This window comes from Takifugu rubripes, chromosome 1, assembly GCF_901000725.2.
Source record: "Takifugu rubripes chromosome 1, fTakRub1.2, whole genome shotgun sequence".
Lineage (NCBI taxonomy): Eukaryota > Metazoa > Chordata > Actinopteri > Tetraodontiformes > Tetraodontidae > Takifugu > Takifugu rubripes.
Window position 1 is genome coordinate 2,943,971 of NC_042285.1, and position 14,256 is coordinate 2,958,226.

The 14,256-nt window shown below is 42.2% G+C and overlaps 3 protein-coding genes and 1 pseudogene across 5 annotated transcripts; 2 read left to right on the forward strand and 2 right to left on the reverse strand.

Annotated features, from left to right (window-relative positions):
• Positions 1-2,720: 2,720 nt before the first annotated feature.
• Positions 2,721-5,696, forward strand: LOC101077384 (receptor activity-modifying protein 3). Of its 2 annotated transcripts, XM_003961068.3 has the most exons (5): positions 2,721-2,878; positions 2,987-3,052; positions 3,437-3,544; positions 3,760-3,913; positions 4,944-5,696. In XM_003961068.3, exons 1-5 carry the CDS (start codon positions 2,842-2,844, stop codon positions 5,209-5,211), a joined length of 633 nt encoding a protein of 210 aa, XP_003961117.2. In that variant the 5' UTR covers positions 2,721-2,841; the 3' UTR covers positions 5,212-5,696. The 2 variants fall into 2 exon arrangements, with proteins under 2 accessions (XP_003961117.2, XP_011606806.2); XM_011608504.2 differs by lacking the exon at positions 2,721-2,878 and having other exon boundaries at positions 3,027-3,156.
• Positions 5,697-6,172: 476 nt separating this feature from the next.
• On the reverse strand, positions 6,173-10,288 carry LOC101066692 (UDP-glucuronosyltransferase 1-2 pseudogene; annotated as a pseudogene).
• LOC101066472 (endonuclease domain-containing 1 protein-like) lies at positions 8,956-11,914 on the forward strand. Its single transcript, XM_003961103.3, has 2 exons — positions 8,956-9,317; positions 11,027-11,914. The coding sequence occupies exons 1-2, from the start codon at positions 8,967-8,969 to the stop codon at positions 11,645-11,647; spliced, it is 972 nt and encodes a 323-aa protein (XP_003961152.2). The 5' UTR covers positions 8,956-8,966; the 3' UTR covers positions 11,648-11,914.
• Positions 11,915-12,318: 404 nt separating this feature from the next.
• Positions 12,319-13,231, reverse strand: LOC105417045 (DELTA-stichotoxin-Hcr4a-like). 2 transcript variants are annotated; one of them, XM_011608385.2, is made up of 3 exons: positions 13,111-13,220; positions 12,925-13,033; positions 12,319-12,840 (listed from the first exon to the last, which is right to left on the reverse strand). In XM_011608385.2, exons 2-3 carry the CDS (start codon positions 13,026-13,028, stop codon positions 12,393-12,395), a joined length of 552 nt encoding a protein of 183 aa, XP_011606687.1. In that variant the 5' UTR covers positions 13,029-13,033; positions 13,111-13,220; the 3' UTR covers positions 12,319-12,392. The 2 variants fall into 2 exon arrangements, with proteins under 2 accessions (XP_011606687.1, XP_011606631.1); XM_011608329.2 differs by having other exon boundaries at positions 12,925-13,231.
• Between the last annotated feature and the right edge of the window lie 1,025 nt (positions 13,232-14,256).

A 14,256-nucleotide genomic window follows, 5' to 3' on the forward strand; every position in this document is an offset into this window, starting at 1 on the left:
TCAACACGCCTCAGCATCTGGTGCTGTCGCTGCTGCCACATGCTCTGCTGCTGACTTTGATGAAACACTGAGGAGATGCAAGTGTTGGCAAACAAGATCACAATCTGACTCATTTAACAAACTGATCTCGCTCGATCTGATCACAAGTCCAGTCCGAAACTGCTCCGAGGTGTTATGAATATGGGGGATAAACATTTAACAGTTTTTACAATATGGAGTAATAATATGTGTGTGTGTGCGTGTGTTCACCTTTATTGCATATCGAGTACCGTAACAATCCTTCTGCAAAGTAGGTCCATGTTTGTGATATGAGACCATTTTGCTGGACTCTGCAATTTCAAAGGTTTTTCCATGGTTTCAAGGTTGATATTAAAATTGGGTTTAGGTTAGGGTTAGTCGGAATGGGCAGGGTTATGTGCAGGTGTACGAGTGTGTATGTGTGCGCTGGTTTCAGTGTGTGTGAATGTGACAGCTGGTGTGTGTTGTTAATCCAGTCTGTGGTTTTCAGGCCCCCGGCAGCTTGTTTTTGTCAGTGTAGCTCATCTTAACACTGGGAAAGTCTTGAACTACCCTTAACCTGTAATCCAAGTTCAACCTGAACCTTTTATCTTCTGAAAATTAAATAAACCAAGGATGTCAAACAGTTAAAATCATTTAGATTAATTATTATTAATTCTCATTCACTGATAGTTGTTCTCTATTTTGGACAAAACTACTCATGACAGAAGGCGATATACACACTTCCTTTCCTTTCTTGACCACTATATCCCATTTTGGGATCACGGGAACTGGATCCTACCCCATCTCCATGAGAGAGCCCCCAGCTCATTATTGTTGGATCGCGATACCTTTCAAGTGTAGCTGCCGATCCGCGTGTTCTTTGAATGAAGACTTCGAGAAGAAAAGTACCAATTTCAAAATGTATTTAACAATAGAACCAATTCCAGATACAAATATTACAGAGCTCCGGGCCAGTTCATAACCCTAGCAACAACAGAGTCAATTGTCAGGGCACGAAGTCTGACAACCTAACTATCCCTTGGCCCAGTCCTTTATAGTCACACACATGCAAATTCACAATGTTCATGCAATCCAATCCAGATCCCCTGCTGAGATGTCCTCATCCTCTTCCTCCAGTCCCATTTGGTGTTGGTAGAGTTCTTCTTTTCCATTGTTTTCCCAGGTGGCCAGATCCCATTCTTCATGCAAATGTGATCATCAACCCCCCTGATGTCCCATTTACAATGAGTGTTTGACACCCCCTGCCTGACTGGCTCCTGAGATAACAATAGAACAAACAACAATCCTGCAAATGGAATGTCTCTGTTCTTTATTACATTTACCAATGAGTCTACCTTGCCTAACTTCTAAGAGAAGACAGAAACATATGGTGAAACACATAACAAGATAAAGACAATTCTCAACATTATCTGGCCCTATGTGAGCATTTTGGAGTGTGGTACCTTGCTCAAAAGTACCTCGGCACTGCTGTGAAGGTATCCTAGCACCCCCTCTACTACCAGAACAACCTCTATGATATGATCCACCCAGAAACTGTTCATTTGTCGGGTTCCAAGAAACTTCACGAGGGTAGTTTGTTGCACCCCAAGACAACTCTGGATTACACTGCAAAAACACAGCATTTAAATTAACAACAAAAACACATTTATTACTCCAAATAGACAAACAACGAGCCTAGAAGTGATCGTCATAAAATTAAATTTAAAAAATACTTTAGGGTGGGGTCAGGAAGAAGAACCCCCGGCATCAAACTGCAACAACATCAATTTTTTTTTTTTTTTTTAAAGTTATGATTCAGTGTTTTCCTGGAAAATGTGCCTGGAAATGTCATGAATGAGAACTGAAACAGGAAATGAGACTGTATGTGTTGGAGGGCAGTTTCAGGTCCGAATGTGTTAAATTAAGGTGTCAAACATGCTGAATTTTTAGACTTGAACTATATCCATATGTACGTGTCTATATGTAGCTGTCTGTAGCCGCAGGCTAAACATGTTGCTGCTCTCCTTGGTTTATACTATACTATGTTGTCTTCTGACATTTATTATCCTCTTTTTACATAAGCAGATGTAAAAGAACAAAGTTAATCAGAGGAGTGGGTGTGCACGTCTCGTCACGTCTCTAGACCTAAGAGCGAGGCTTGTGTGGCACCTGTGGCCGCTTAAGTCTCAAACATGCACATGAGCTCCACCTTAAAACCTTGTCGGGCTCAAATTTCATGTCGCATTTGAAGAATCAGCTGATTTGTCATAAACCTGATCAGCAGATCTGAGGAGCTGTTTCTTGCTCACAGCTTCCACAGGAGGGAGGAACTGGGGCAGCTACAGCTGCCCATGAGCCAGATAAACTAGAACCCTACAGGCACGTAATGGGGAGGGGGACAAACTCGCACTTCCTCTTCAGATCAAATCTTCTGAAGATTTGTTGAACCAAGCAAACCAACAATGTTCTGATCTGAATCTTGTCTTCAAATGTGGTCCAACACACAGCTATATGACTTTTAAACATGCTGGAATAGTCTTAATGTTTCCCTTTTTACATGTTTGTTTTATGTACGATGATCAATACTTTATGTTGTATTTCAGATTTTCATCCATAATTGGTGAGGATTTTTTTTTTTGCTTTGAAGACTTCAGAGTCAAGCATTAGAGTTAATTACAGAGCAAGTTACCCAACTAAAATCGGCCACACACACACACACCCACACCCACTAATAAAGAAGGATGGGCTAGTTTGCTGGCGAAGCCTCGCTGTTCTCGCTCACAGCTCCAGAATGACCGGAGGTCAGTCAAGGTTATCATTGTTCCCGTCATCGCCGCCGCCATGATCTGCTTCCTCCTCCTCTCTCTTCTAGTTGTCGGTAAGTTTACAAATTGAAACGTTTGGGTTGGATTTCTGTTTGTGGCGCTGAAGAAGGAGATGGAACAGCTGACGGCTGATCTGAGAACAGCCTGATTTGTGTCCACAGATGTGACGGAAACACAAAATACACAAGGGACGTTTGAGGGGAATCAAACTTTCAACCTGCTCAACAGTGAGACTTCACACTTGCAGTCTGCTCCACATGGATTATTCAAGTGAACTCATTTCATACTCAATTTAATTGATAAAACACCTTCTTCACGTTGAAGATGAAAGGTTCATTATTTTCTGTAACTTGTGCAAATAATGCAAAACAAGCTAGAAAATCTTTAAATTGTAACATTTCCTGAAAAAACACAAATATAGTCTTATTTAACCGAGAGTTTATTAATTGATTGATTTAAACATAAATATTGGTTTTATTTTAAATAACGATATCAACATCAAGTTAATGCTTTTTAATTACAAATTAATTTAGCCAGTAATGCGTAATTAATTTTGAGGATTTTAAAACATTAACTTGTTAACCGGGAAAAATGCTGAATTTTGCCTGCAGCAACAGTGGAACCCACAAATGCAACGTTTACTTTAAAAAAGGATGGGTGGGAAGAAATGGAGGAAGAACTAAAGAACAACAAAACATCTGACATCACAGAAGAAGATGGTGAGACTTTTTTCTTTTAAAGCAGGAAACTGGCATCCTTATCAGCAGCTTCACATTTCCTGCACTTAAGCATCAGAAATGTCAAAAACATTTCCCTTTTGTGCAAAAAAAGCTGAAATAAGTCAGAGACTAAATCAGCTCGGACACCTCTGATAGCACAAATCATGTGGATTGATAATCATTCTCAGATTTCTGAGTTTTGTTTTATTTTGCAGAGAGCTTTCAGGACCCGGAGTATCCACGTTTATTTCTAGAATGTAACCAGGAGGCGCTGGTGGAGGGCAGCCACTTACACTGTGGCGTCCCTTTCCAAGTTGAAATGTCATCTCTCGGCCCAGAAAACTGGTGTTTACTGCCAAATGTTATCAGGTATGAACAAAAACAGCCACAAAGCTTTAGTTGTTTTTTTTTTCTATTTTCTGGTGATGACTGAAATTTCATCCAAGTTTTTCAAAAAGTAAAAGGAGAGAAGAGTCAACTAAACTGTTTTGTAGACGACGTGATTTGAATATAATTTTTAGGATGAATTTTTACGCCTCTGTCTTGTCTGTTTGTTAGATTTCAGAAATTTACAAAAATTTTTGATACCCTGATTTTCATCATGGGGAGAAAGTTCATACATAGAATGTTCCAGATAAAATATCACAGACATTTCACATGAACTTTCACACATTAAATCTGCTTTATCATTTACAGCAAACCCCTCTCTGCCCAAAGGTTTTTTGTTCACAGCTTTGACTGTCAGACTGCTGTAGCAATTCTGACTTCACACAGAAAACAGCAATCACCCGCTCCAAAGATGGCGGCTGTTTACTTGTTTTGGGGAGACAGAAGTTTAAATAATCCTAGCATAACATAAAACTTTATTCATTTTGGGGGATGCATTTAAGTACGTTTGTATATCATTTTAAAATACGACAAATTACAGCCCAACATTGGCTTAATGAAGTACTGAGAAGTTAATAACTTAGATTAAAATTAAATAAATATTTAGTGACTTTTAAGCTTTGTCGACCGGAAAGTGAAACTAGACTGCTGTTTAGATACCGGTGAGATACCAGCTTTTAAATGGTACTGGGAAATATCCATCAGCCAAACTTGTGGCAGAGAGGGGGGCTGTTCCCCGAGTGTGTGCAGAGACTGGTGTGTTTATGTTCTAACAGGAAATAGTTTGCCCACAACACTCTCAGTTTTAGTTACCAGGCTGTGTTCCTCCCAGTACAAGAGCTCTTGCTTGTAACTGAAGAGTTTCAGAATGATGAAAAACACGAGCAAATCTTAATCTTATGAAATCACTGTTAAAAAACATCAATACAGAATATTTGTAATATTAGAGTTTCCTATTGATCCTGTATTTACTGCTAACAATTAATTTGATCATCTGTGAACTTCTTGACAGCCCATACTACAGGATGGCCCAGTGTCTGGAAATACTATCCAGTTACTACAGCTGTTTTTATCCAAACCCAGATGTGCAGGAATATTTCCTGCACATTCACTCTCTCTACTTCCACAACTGCTCCAAAGAAGAGGTTCATCTGGAGGACGCTCCTGAAGGTCTGGTGGTCGCCCTCACCCTCATCCCCATCAGTCTCATCCCTGTTCTGCTTTACCTGATGATATGGAAGTTGTCTGTGACCTCCAGCACCACAAATCTGCACTCATGATATAGTCTAGTGGGAGTCTGCTCCAAATGTCTGTTTATTGATAAAAATATAATCCACTGCAGACAGGGGCACTGTATATTTACATTACTTATTTCAAATATTCAATAAATCAAGTATCAGATAAGATAGTTGTCATTTCTGATCATCAGTATAAAAATTCTGACATCAAAGGGGCCATTTTTACCCTATTTTATACCATTTAAAATGGTATAAAATAGTATGGTATTGGGACAACAAAATTTTTCAAAAACCTTTTGCATTTATTAGAGTTTTTTTTAAAATTTAATTATTTTCATTAATGTCTACAGAAAAAAACAAAATCTAGATTACAATAGCTTTTGCAAAGAACAATAATAATAAAAAATCAAAATCCTTTCATCCTGAACCATTCATGTATTCATAAAACACTGAGCGACCTGATAGCTTAAGAGAACATAAACCAAATCAGAGATGTCAAGAATGCCTGATTAAAAATTTTGTTTTGATTGTGGGTCCTTGTTAATTAAACTACCAGTTCAGTGCAAATCAACTGTTGTAGTGTTGTAGGCTCCTAGTGAGTAAACCCCTAATTTTGTCGGCCAACGTTAGCGAAATGCAAAACTAGCACTTTGACTCTCAGTTGAATGTTATTGTCTTTAGTTTAGGGATGCACCGATCCACAATTTTTCACTTCCTATCTGATCCCAATACCTGAATTTGGATATTAATTTTGCATGCTACTATTCTGATGCAAGAGCTCTGCTTGCTTCGTTATTAATATTACCATTATTATTTATTATATATGAGGCTGTCATAAGGTTCATAAAGGCAACCTGAGGTAAGAATCCAGAGGTGATTCCTATGGTGCTTTTTCAGATTTTTGAGCTTCAGAGTTAGCCCCAGGCATAAGCGCACTAAACACCTGGGAGAACCCAAGAGTGAATAACTTAAAAAACAAAACAAGTTGATCTTGCAAAAACGTACTGTCGAAGAAAGAGGAAGAGGGGAAAAAAAAATCAAGAAAAAGGTACGTTTGTGTGTCTTAGAAATCTCTAGAAAAATCTCTCTTTTAAGTGGTAGGTTAGATATATGATTTGAGTTAACATTTTTGTTTGGGTCATTATTCTAATTTTATCTAAATAGCCATCAGGAATCACTCATGGAGTCATTTCAGCAGACAACATTAAAGCACCGACATAACACAATGATCGGAAATTTGAATAAATTATGTTGGAATCAATATGATACCAATACTGGAGCAGATCGGTCCCATCCATACTTTAGTTGATTACTGTAGATCACCAAAGATTGCCCACCATCTTATGTCACTAATCCTGCTTTGATTTTTTTTTTCTGGAAAAACAAAGGAATTTTAATGATCCAACTACAAAAACTGTCATCATGAATGCGACTGCTAGTGCAAAGCCTCCCACATCCACAGAATGATAGGAATACCACGGCATCCTGTAGGATTCGGAGCGTAAGTGTGAGGCTCCTTTGTGCCTCATGACAAACTCAATCCAGAAAAGAGCCGTGTCCAGAGGATGCATCGGTTTATCCCGATGCAGAGCTGAGAGGTGCCTCATGTTCTCCCTGTAGGATGGGTTAGTGAGGACTTCCTGTAATACTTCTAAAAACTTCTGCCGTGTGAGTTCTGTTGCGTGCACTACTTTGGCAGCTCCTCGCACCTCCAGTCTCAAGACATTCTCAAACTGGTCGAAAAGAAGTGGTATCCCGATCATCGGAACTCCGTGGTAGATAGACTCATAGATCCCATTGGTGCCACCATGACCAACAAAGGCTTTAATCTTTGGATGGCCTAGGAGATCGTTCTGGGGCAGCCATTTCACCAGGAAGGTGTTGTTACCCAGGTTTTTGGGGCTTTTCCCAGTGTGTCTCCATATCACTTTTTGAGGAATTTGTGCAAAGGCAGCAGCGATTTCTGAGGTGATTTCTAGAGGCAGACCTTGGACAAGGGTACCGAGAGACATCAGAACAAAGCCGTACTCTCCTGAACTCTGAACAAAGTCCTCCAGCTCTGACAATAATGGCTCTGAAGGCTTACACTGAAAACCGCCAATATAGGCAACGTTCGGCATGGTGGGTCGAGGGAATTCAAAGACGAAATCCACCCTGATGAGCCAGAGGTCTGCACTTTGTAAAAGATGATAAAAATTCACATCTGAACCAAAGAACTTCTCTACAAGTCTGTCGTAATGAGGACACACGACGTACCTGTCAATGCATGTGTTGAGGAAGTAGTACAATGTGTTTTTAAGTCTCTGTGCAAAAGTCATCCTGTCTGACATGGCATTTCCTGAAATTGGAACATAGGATGTGGGAGAAGGGGCTACCACAAAATGGCCATCTCCAGCAGTGACCCATCTCACATTAAACACAGTTGGCAATTTCAGCTCATGAGCCACCAGAACTCCCACAGGTAACCCTGGATCAATGAGAACCACATCAAACTCAGTGTCGTGAAGACTTTGTAACAGAGTCTTATTCTTGAATATTTCTACCCCCATCATGCTGGCTTGCTGGTGGATCACTGACAGAGTAGTAAGAACCTCCCAGTAGAACCTCACAAAGCTAAGGGCTCCTCCGTCTTTTTGGATTTTCAGCATCTCAGACAGGAAGCTATGAAAGAAGTTGGGCTCTTCAATGCAAATAGCTTCTGGCAGGCTGATGGTGATGGAGCGGTAATGCGGTGCGATTTCTTTAATGTACCAGCTGGTAGAAGTGCGGACAACGGTGACTTCGTGACCCCTGGCGTGGAGGCTCTGAACAATGAGGTTCATGTTGACCCAGTGGCTGCCATCCACAGGGAACACCAGAATTTTTCCTCCATGGACACTTGGACTTGCTATGAGGGACACACCCACCAGCAGGACAGTGAGTGAGACAGCTGAGAGGCCCCTCATGGATGACGTCCAAACTACAACACAAACATGTGAAAAGTTTTTACAGGTATTTTAACAATAATTAGCAAAAAACATGATAATGTCTGTGGGTCTTTTTTAAAGGTTTCAAATTGTATTTCACATAATTGAGGTTCAGTTGGTGCAGGTCAATCCAGAAACCCTGAAAAAATTGAAGTACAGGAGAAAGTACATTGGAAAACGCAGATTAACTCATTCCAAACTCGCTAAGCGGTTCATTTGCATTCTTCAGGGTTTTCCAGGGAACCTTTTGCCTCCATCCACTCCCTGCCAGGAGAACACAACCCTCTAGTGTGCAGCTGAGAAGATCCAAAGATCTGGCCAAGCAGCAAAGAATTACATGCACATTTTCCATCTTTGCCAGTGGCAGGAACACATTTTCATCCTACCTCCAATGATTCGCAGCAGCTGCAGAGACAGATATTCACACCAACTCCTCACTGTTGCTTACACAATGAGGGGGCGGAGTCTAGACAAAGCAACTTTATGATCAGCAGAGAAGAGGCTCCGCCCCCTCTGTGCTGCTCAAAGAGAACAGTAACTGTTGTCACTACCCCCTGCTGTAGAGGAGGTTCAGGGTCCGTGCAAATATTTATATGTTAAAATATTTAACATTTATTGTGTCCCTCAGACGGTTTACCACAGTTAAAAATAGTTTTCTCTCCAGGAAAGCTACAGGACAGATTGACTTTGTCCTCTGGCGATGAATAAGACAAATACATTCGTATTGGCGTATTCAAATTGGCGTTAAAATTTCCCACCCGATTGTGAACAAGTGAACTCTAAGTTGAAAAGCATGAAACTTGTTTTCAGGCTGCTTCTGCTTTCAGTCACATGATCCTGCAGAAGGAACCACGCTTGTGTGGATCAGGCTCTGCTGCAGTTCCTTGTCCAAATACCAACATGTCACGTTGCTGCACCCTGGTTGTGTTCTTCCTGATCTTTATTGGACTCTGGTGTCCTGGTAAAGCAGATGTTGGAGATTTCACTCCATGCCTGCATTTCTTCTACAAGTCATGGCCTCCGAAAGGTCTGATTGGGAGCCCAATCTGCCAGCGTTACTTCAACCAGTACCGCTTTGCGTCACTGTACAGCCGACCGCGGCGTTCGCCGTGGTTCTCGGCCTATATCTACTCAGTGCCTGAGGGAAAGAGACCCAGGGCGTCGTGGAAGTTTGAGCCACAGGTGAGCAGATCTATGATTTGGTTTGAGCTTTTTTTTCAAAATTAATGAGTTAATGTCTGGAATATAATCCTGGTGACTGTTCATCAGTCAAATTCGAGTGCGTTTGTATTTTTACCAGCTGGTGAAAATGATGACTCTAAAACTAAGAAGAATCAATTCAGCTTCATCCAAACAATCTCATCAATAAAGAAGTTTGATTTGTCTTATTGATTTATTTCCCAAACATTACAATATGACAATATATCCTCTCTGTCCCGGTTTAACCAGCTCATTAATTGTTTCTGTCCTAGGATAACCAGTCTGTCTAGATCAGGGGTCACCAACCTTTTTGAAACCAAGAGCTACGTCATGGGTACCGAGTCGTGTGAAGGGCTACCGCTTGACACACTTCTCTAAAATAACAAATTGTGTGTGTGTGTATCAATAACTTGAGAGTGGGTCACAGAAAAGATCAATATTCAACACTTTATTATTATTAATCTCAGCATATGATCACTTCTACATTTGATCAGAAAAAAAATGTCTAGTTTTCACCAGACCCTTTCAACCATAAGAAACTAAACCATTTTAACAATTCATAAACTATGTTGAACCATGTTTTAAAAATGTATGCAACATTTAAAACAATTAACTTTCATATTGAATAAATCTTAACTGAACAAATCTACTGCAATTCTGCTCAAAATCTGTTACATTTTATAAACACACTTTTTAGCTTATGGGCCTTCTGACTGTAGAGTGTGGGTAGTTAGCATTAGCATTGTAGCTTTCATGAGGCGTAGTTAAGCGTTGCTCCACATTGTGCTGCTTCGCCGTCATCACAGTCGCCCCACAAATGCAACACACACACCTTCCTTTCACAGTAGTAAAAAATTACTCTTCCTCCCATTCACCTTGAAAATGATAAATTTACTGTCTTCTCTTTGCCATGTTTTTGGGGTAGAAAATTGCACTCCACTCACCATCTTCACTGCCCGCTAGTTTATTCTCCACAAGCGCAAAGGTTCTTTCATGCGCACAATACTGACCTTTGAACTAGGTCAGAGTTCACCTTCACTTTATTTATATTTTTATTTATTTTTTAAACCCTTGTCATTTTAAAATCTATGTAAATGCAGGTGTGATTAGAAAACATTTTCTTAGACGCACCTCACTTGCGAGTTTTGCTATTTTTAGAACGGGCTTGCGGGCGACTCATGTGGTCATTGCGGGCGACTTGGTGCCCACGGGCGCCCCTGCTCTAGATTCTTTGTCCCATCATAACCATTATATTAATCCTCTCTGTCAGTCCATTTATTGCCGTCAGCATAACTAATTTACTTTGGATTTTTATTTTAGAGGTGGTGGTAACAAATTTTTAGGGGACTACGCTGAGAAGCAGAAGGTTCTCGATTCCAAACCTGGTTTTAGACAAATGTTGGAAGGTAGAAAGGTGCTGGTAGGAAGAAAGGTGCCACGTTCAGAGGTGCACAGCCAATGTACTCTTGACCAAAGGTACCAGACTGGTGTCCAGGAGTGTACCCTACCTTTGCCAGTATGCAGCTAGGATAGGCTCCAGTGAAAGTTATAGCTTATATAAGAAAAAACCCCCCAAAACGATATACACGTCATGCAGTGACTTCACTCTGCCACTAGAGGGAGGTATTGGATCTGTTAGTATGGATGTGGAGAATAACCCTAACTTCTGTTTGGCCTTCCCTCCACAACAGCTGACTTACTCTGGAGCTGATGGCAATATGATCCCCTTCCCTCCAGGCCCCCTGGACCAAAACGTGGTGGAGAGCCAGGCGGTGGGGCCAGATTACAACAATTCAACGTATTCTCGGGGTCACTTGAACCCCAGCCTGCACCACCAAAAACACGAGGATCGTTCTGCCACCTTTACCTTCACTAATGTAGTTCCTCAGAAGAGTGGCTCCAATGAGGGACCCTGGGAGATTCTGGAGCAAACCATCAACCGAACTTTGGATGCATTCTGTCTCGGCGAGGCTTACATTGTCACGGGGGTCATGCCTTATCAGGATGAGGAGCATTGGCTCAAGAACCACCGTGTGGCTGTGCCCGAGTACCTCTGGTCCGCCTACTGCTGCCCCAATTACAACACAAGTCTTCCTATAGAACTTGAGGATACGTTTCCCACGTATGCAGCTGTAGGACGCAACGACCGCAACAGCAGCGAGGACATTGTCCCCATCAACCCATCGGCACAGAAACAGTTCAGAGGTTATGACGTGAGGAAAATGTCCTTGGAGACACTGGAGGTGTATCTGAGAGAACGGTTCAAAACAATAATTAGTGTGTTTTATGATCAGTGTTCTGGATCTAACTGAACACACACACGAAGACTGACACGAAGATTTCCCTGAAGTCGTAATGGACAACGTTAAAAGAAGCCTCTCGTCGTGCCGTGTCAGCGGTTTTTATTGTCTGCTGTTGTGTTTCAGGCCAGAGACAAAGTCGAACTCACATCACAATTCAGTAGCTTGAAAAACAAGTCAGAATCTTGTTTGACAGGATTTATGGTTCCGCATCAGATCTATGTATGCATCTGTCAAATCTATTGCCAGGAGTGAATAATGCAATAGATTTGCTATCCACTTTTTTCCCCTTTTTTGTTTCATTTTAAATTTTACAAATTACCTGATTGATTTTATTAGTAATTTTGTTCTGTCACTAACAATGTCAGCGCTGACGTACATGTCTTCTTCATTTAAACCAGCAGGTGGCGCTATTATGCGGGGCGTGCTGACAGCCGACGGTTTCTTAGTTTCATCTACTAATCACCTTCTAATTAAATTAGACAAAATGGTCAGACCATGTCCATATTAATATTAATGTGACATTCAACTATGTCCTGTGGTTGAAGATAAATCGTTATTGTTTTACTTTGTTGCTTTTGCAGGTTAAAATCGTGATTGAAACCATTTTCTTACAGTGATGAAGGTAAACAGATGAATCATCAGTACTGTGAGATCTCCTTATGAAAAAATGATTCCAGACACTCGTTTCAATGAAGGTTTATTGTGAAAAGTTCTGGTGGAACAACACAAACCCTTGGCTGGCTCTTCAGGCTTATTAATAAGGGCGTTGAGTCTGAGAGAAGTAGGACTTGTCCCACACCTCCACCTTCATAATGGCCCTGCCCAAGGGGGACATGGTGCACAGGACTTCCAGTTCTTTGCCGCTGTACACGATGCAGCTGCCTTTGGCCTCCTCCCGTGCAAATGCGTCCGACTTTTCGTAGTACATTTCTTTGTACAGGTCCTCTTGGCACTCTCGGCTCTGATCGTAGATGCCCACAGCTGCCCAGTTCTTGTACAGGTTGTAGTCGTACGGCACCGAGAACATGATGGCTATCTTCTCCCCGGCCTTCTGGCTGCCCTTTCTGATCACATCGTAGGTCAGGACTCCAACGGCGCCGGAGGTGGAGCCGCCGGACTTGCTGAAGTTGCACACCTCGGTTTTCATTGGTCTCACGATGGGCTGCGGCGGGCTGTGGCAGTTGCCGCTCTTCAGGTAGACCCTGGGGAGAGAGCGAGAGCATCAGTCAGCGGCTCCAACACAAACAAACGGGGCCTTCACCACCGTCGCCTTGCCAGGCTCTTACACGGGGTCGAGGAGGCAGAAGTCGTTGGTGATGTTGGTGATCTCAATGGTGACATTTCTTCGGCTCTTCTGATTGGCTGACAAAGATTCCGCTGACTCGCTCATGCTGACTGTGAGCAGACGCAAAAGTGCGACAAGAAATCTAAGAATCTAAGCACAGTTTGGAGGAAAGAATGAAGCGACTCACCGTCCGGATCTCGGTTTGCTCTGCAGTAAACCAGCTACTGGATTCACTTCGAGTTTACCTGTTTGTAGTAGCTTCAACCCTCCGCCCACATCAGGCCCCGCCCACTGGTAGGCAGGAATGCTGTTTTCCAGGTGTGTCTGCAGCGATATCGCCACACACTGGAGGCATCAGTCACACCCCAAATTATCTCAGCGTGTTTGTGGTGTGAAAAATCTGTTCCGCCCACGTAACCCTTCATCCCATTTTTTCACTGTTCACGCCCTTTTCTGCTGTCTCACCTGTCTGGAAACACCTTCTGCACAGAGAACAACTTCATCTCCTCATTGTTTTATCTTTTTTTTTACTATGGCATACCTCAATTAACAAGCCCACATATTTGTATTGCGAGAGAGTCACATATACAGAGCAAGAGGGAAGAATGAATAAACACATCTTAAGGCTGAGATATAATGGGCGGTATTTTATTTTTCATCTTCACAAAAGTGACATTTTTATTCTGCATCATGTGGGAACAGTCGAATCTTTAAAAACCCAGAAACGAGACCAGAAAGCCGCCGTTTTATTGAGTCTTTAAAGTGCCTGTGTTGACATGAAGGAGGATCAGTGAAGGCATCAGCCCATCCTGTCGTACACCTCCAGTTTGATGATGGCCCTGCCCTCGTCTGACATGCACGCCCTCACGTCCACCGCCTTGCCCTTGTAGGTCAGCCCTGATCCGTTGGCCTCCTGACGCGCAAAGTTAGTGAAGTCCTTGGATTTGTACATGTGATCGTACAGCTTGTCGTCGCAGGCCCGCGTGTGCTCGAAGATGCCCACAGACAGCCAGTTCTTGTAGAAGTTGTAGTCAAATGGGACGGAGAACATGATCGCTATGATCTCATTGCAGTGACGGCTTCGCATGTCAAACAGCTCGTAGGTCAGGACGCCAACGGCGCCAGAGGCCGTGTTATCGTCCTTGGTGAAGGAGCACACCTCTGTGTTGGTGGTGCGCACAGTGGGTTGTGGAGGGCTGTGGGCGAATCCACTCTCCATGTAAACCCTGTAGAGAAGAGGAAGAGGAGAGGTTTCAAAACATGCTAAAATAGAAACAGAACCACATTTCAGTCAAATGTAAATGCTACATGCTCTAAGGCCAGAGGGGTTAAA

Coding starts and splice junctions, on each gene's coding strand:
- LOC105417045 (XM_011608329.2), bottom strand. CDS start 13,028: ATGAGCGAGTCAGCGGAATCTTTGTCAGCCAATCAGAAGAGCCGAAGA. Junction 12,841..12,924: donor TTCTGCCTCCTCGACCCCGT/GTAAGAGCCTGG, acceptor CTCTCTCCCCAG/GGTCTACCTGAAGAGCGGCA.
- LOC101077384 (XM_003961068.3), top strand. CDS start 2,842: ATGATCTGCTTCCTCCTCCTCTCTCTTCTAGTTGTCG. Junction 3,053..3,436: donor AACTTTCAACCTGCTCAACA/GTGAGACTTCAC, acceptor TTTTGCCTGCAG/CAACAGTGGAACCCACAAAT. Junction 3,914..4,943: donor TTACTGCCAAATGTTATCAG/GTATGAACAAAA, acceptor ACTTCTTGACAG/CCCATACTACAGGATGGCCC.
- LOC101066472 (XM_003961103.3), top strand. CDS start 8,967: ATGATCCTGCAGAAGGAACCACGCTTGTGTGGATCAGGCTCTGCTGCA. Junction 9,318..11,026: donor CGTGGAAGTTTGAGCCACAG/GTGAGCAGATCT, acceptor CCTCCACAACAG/CTGACTTACTCTGGAGCTGA.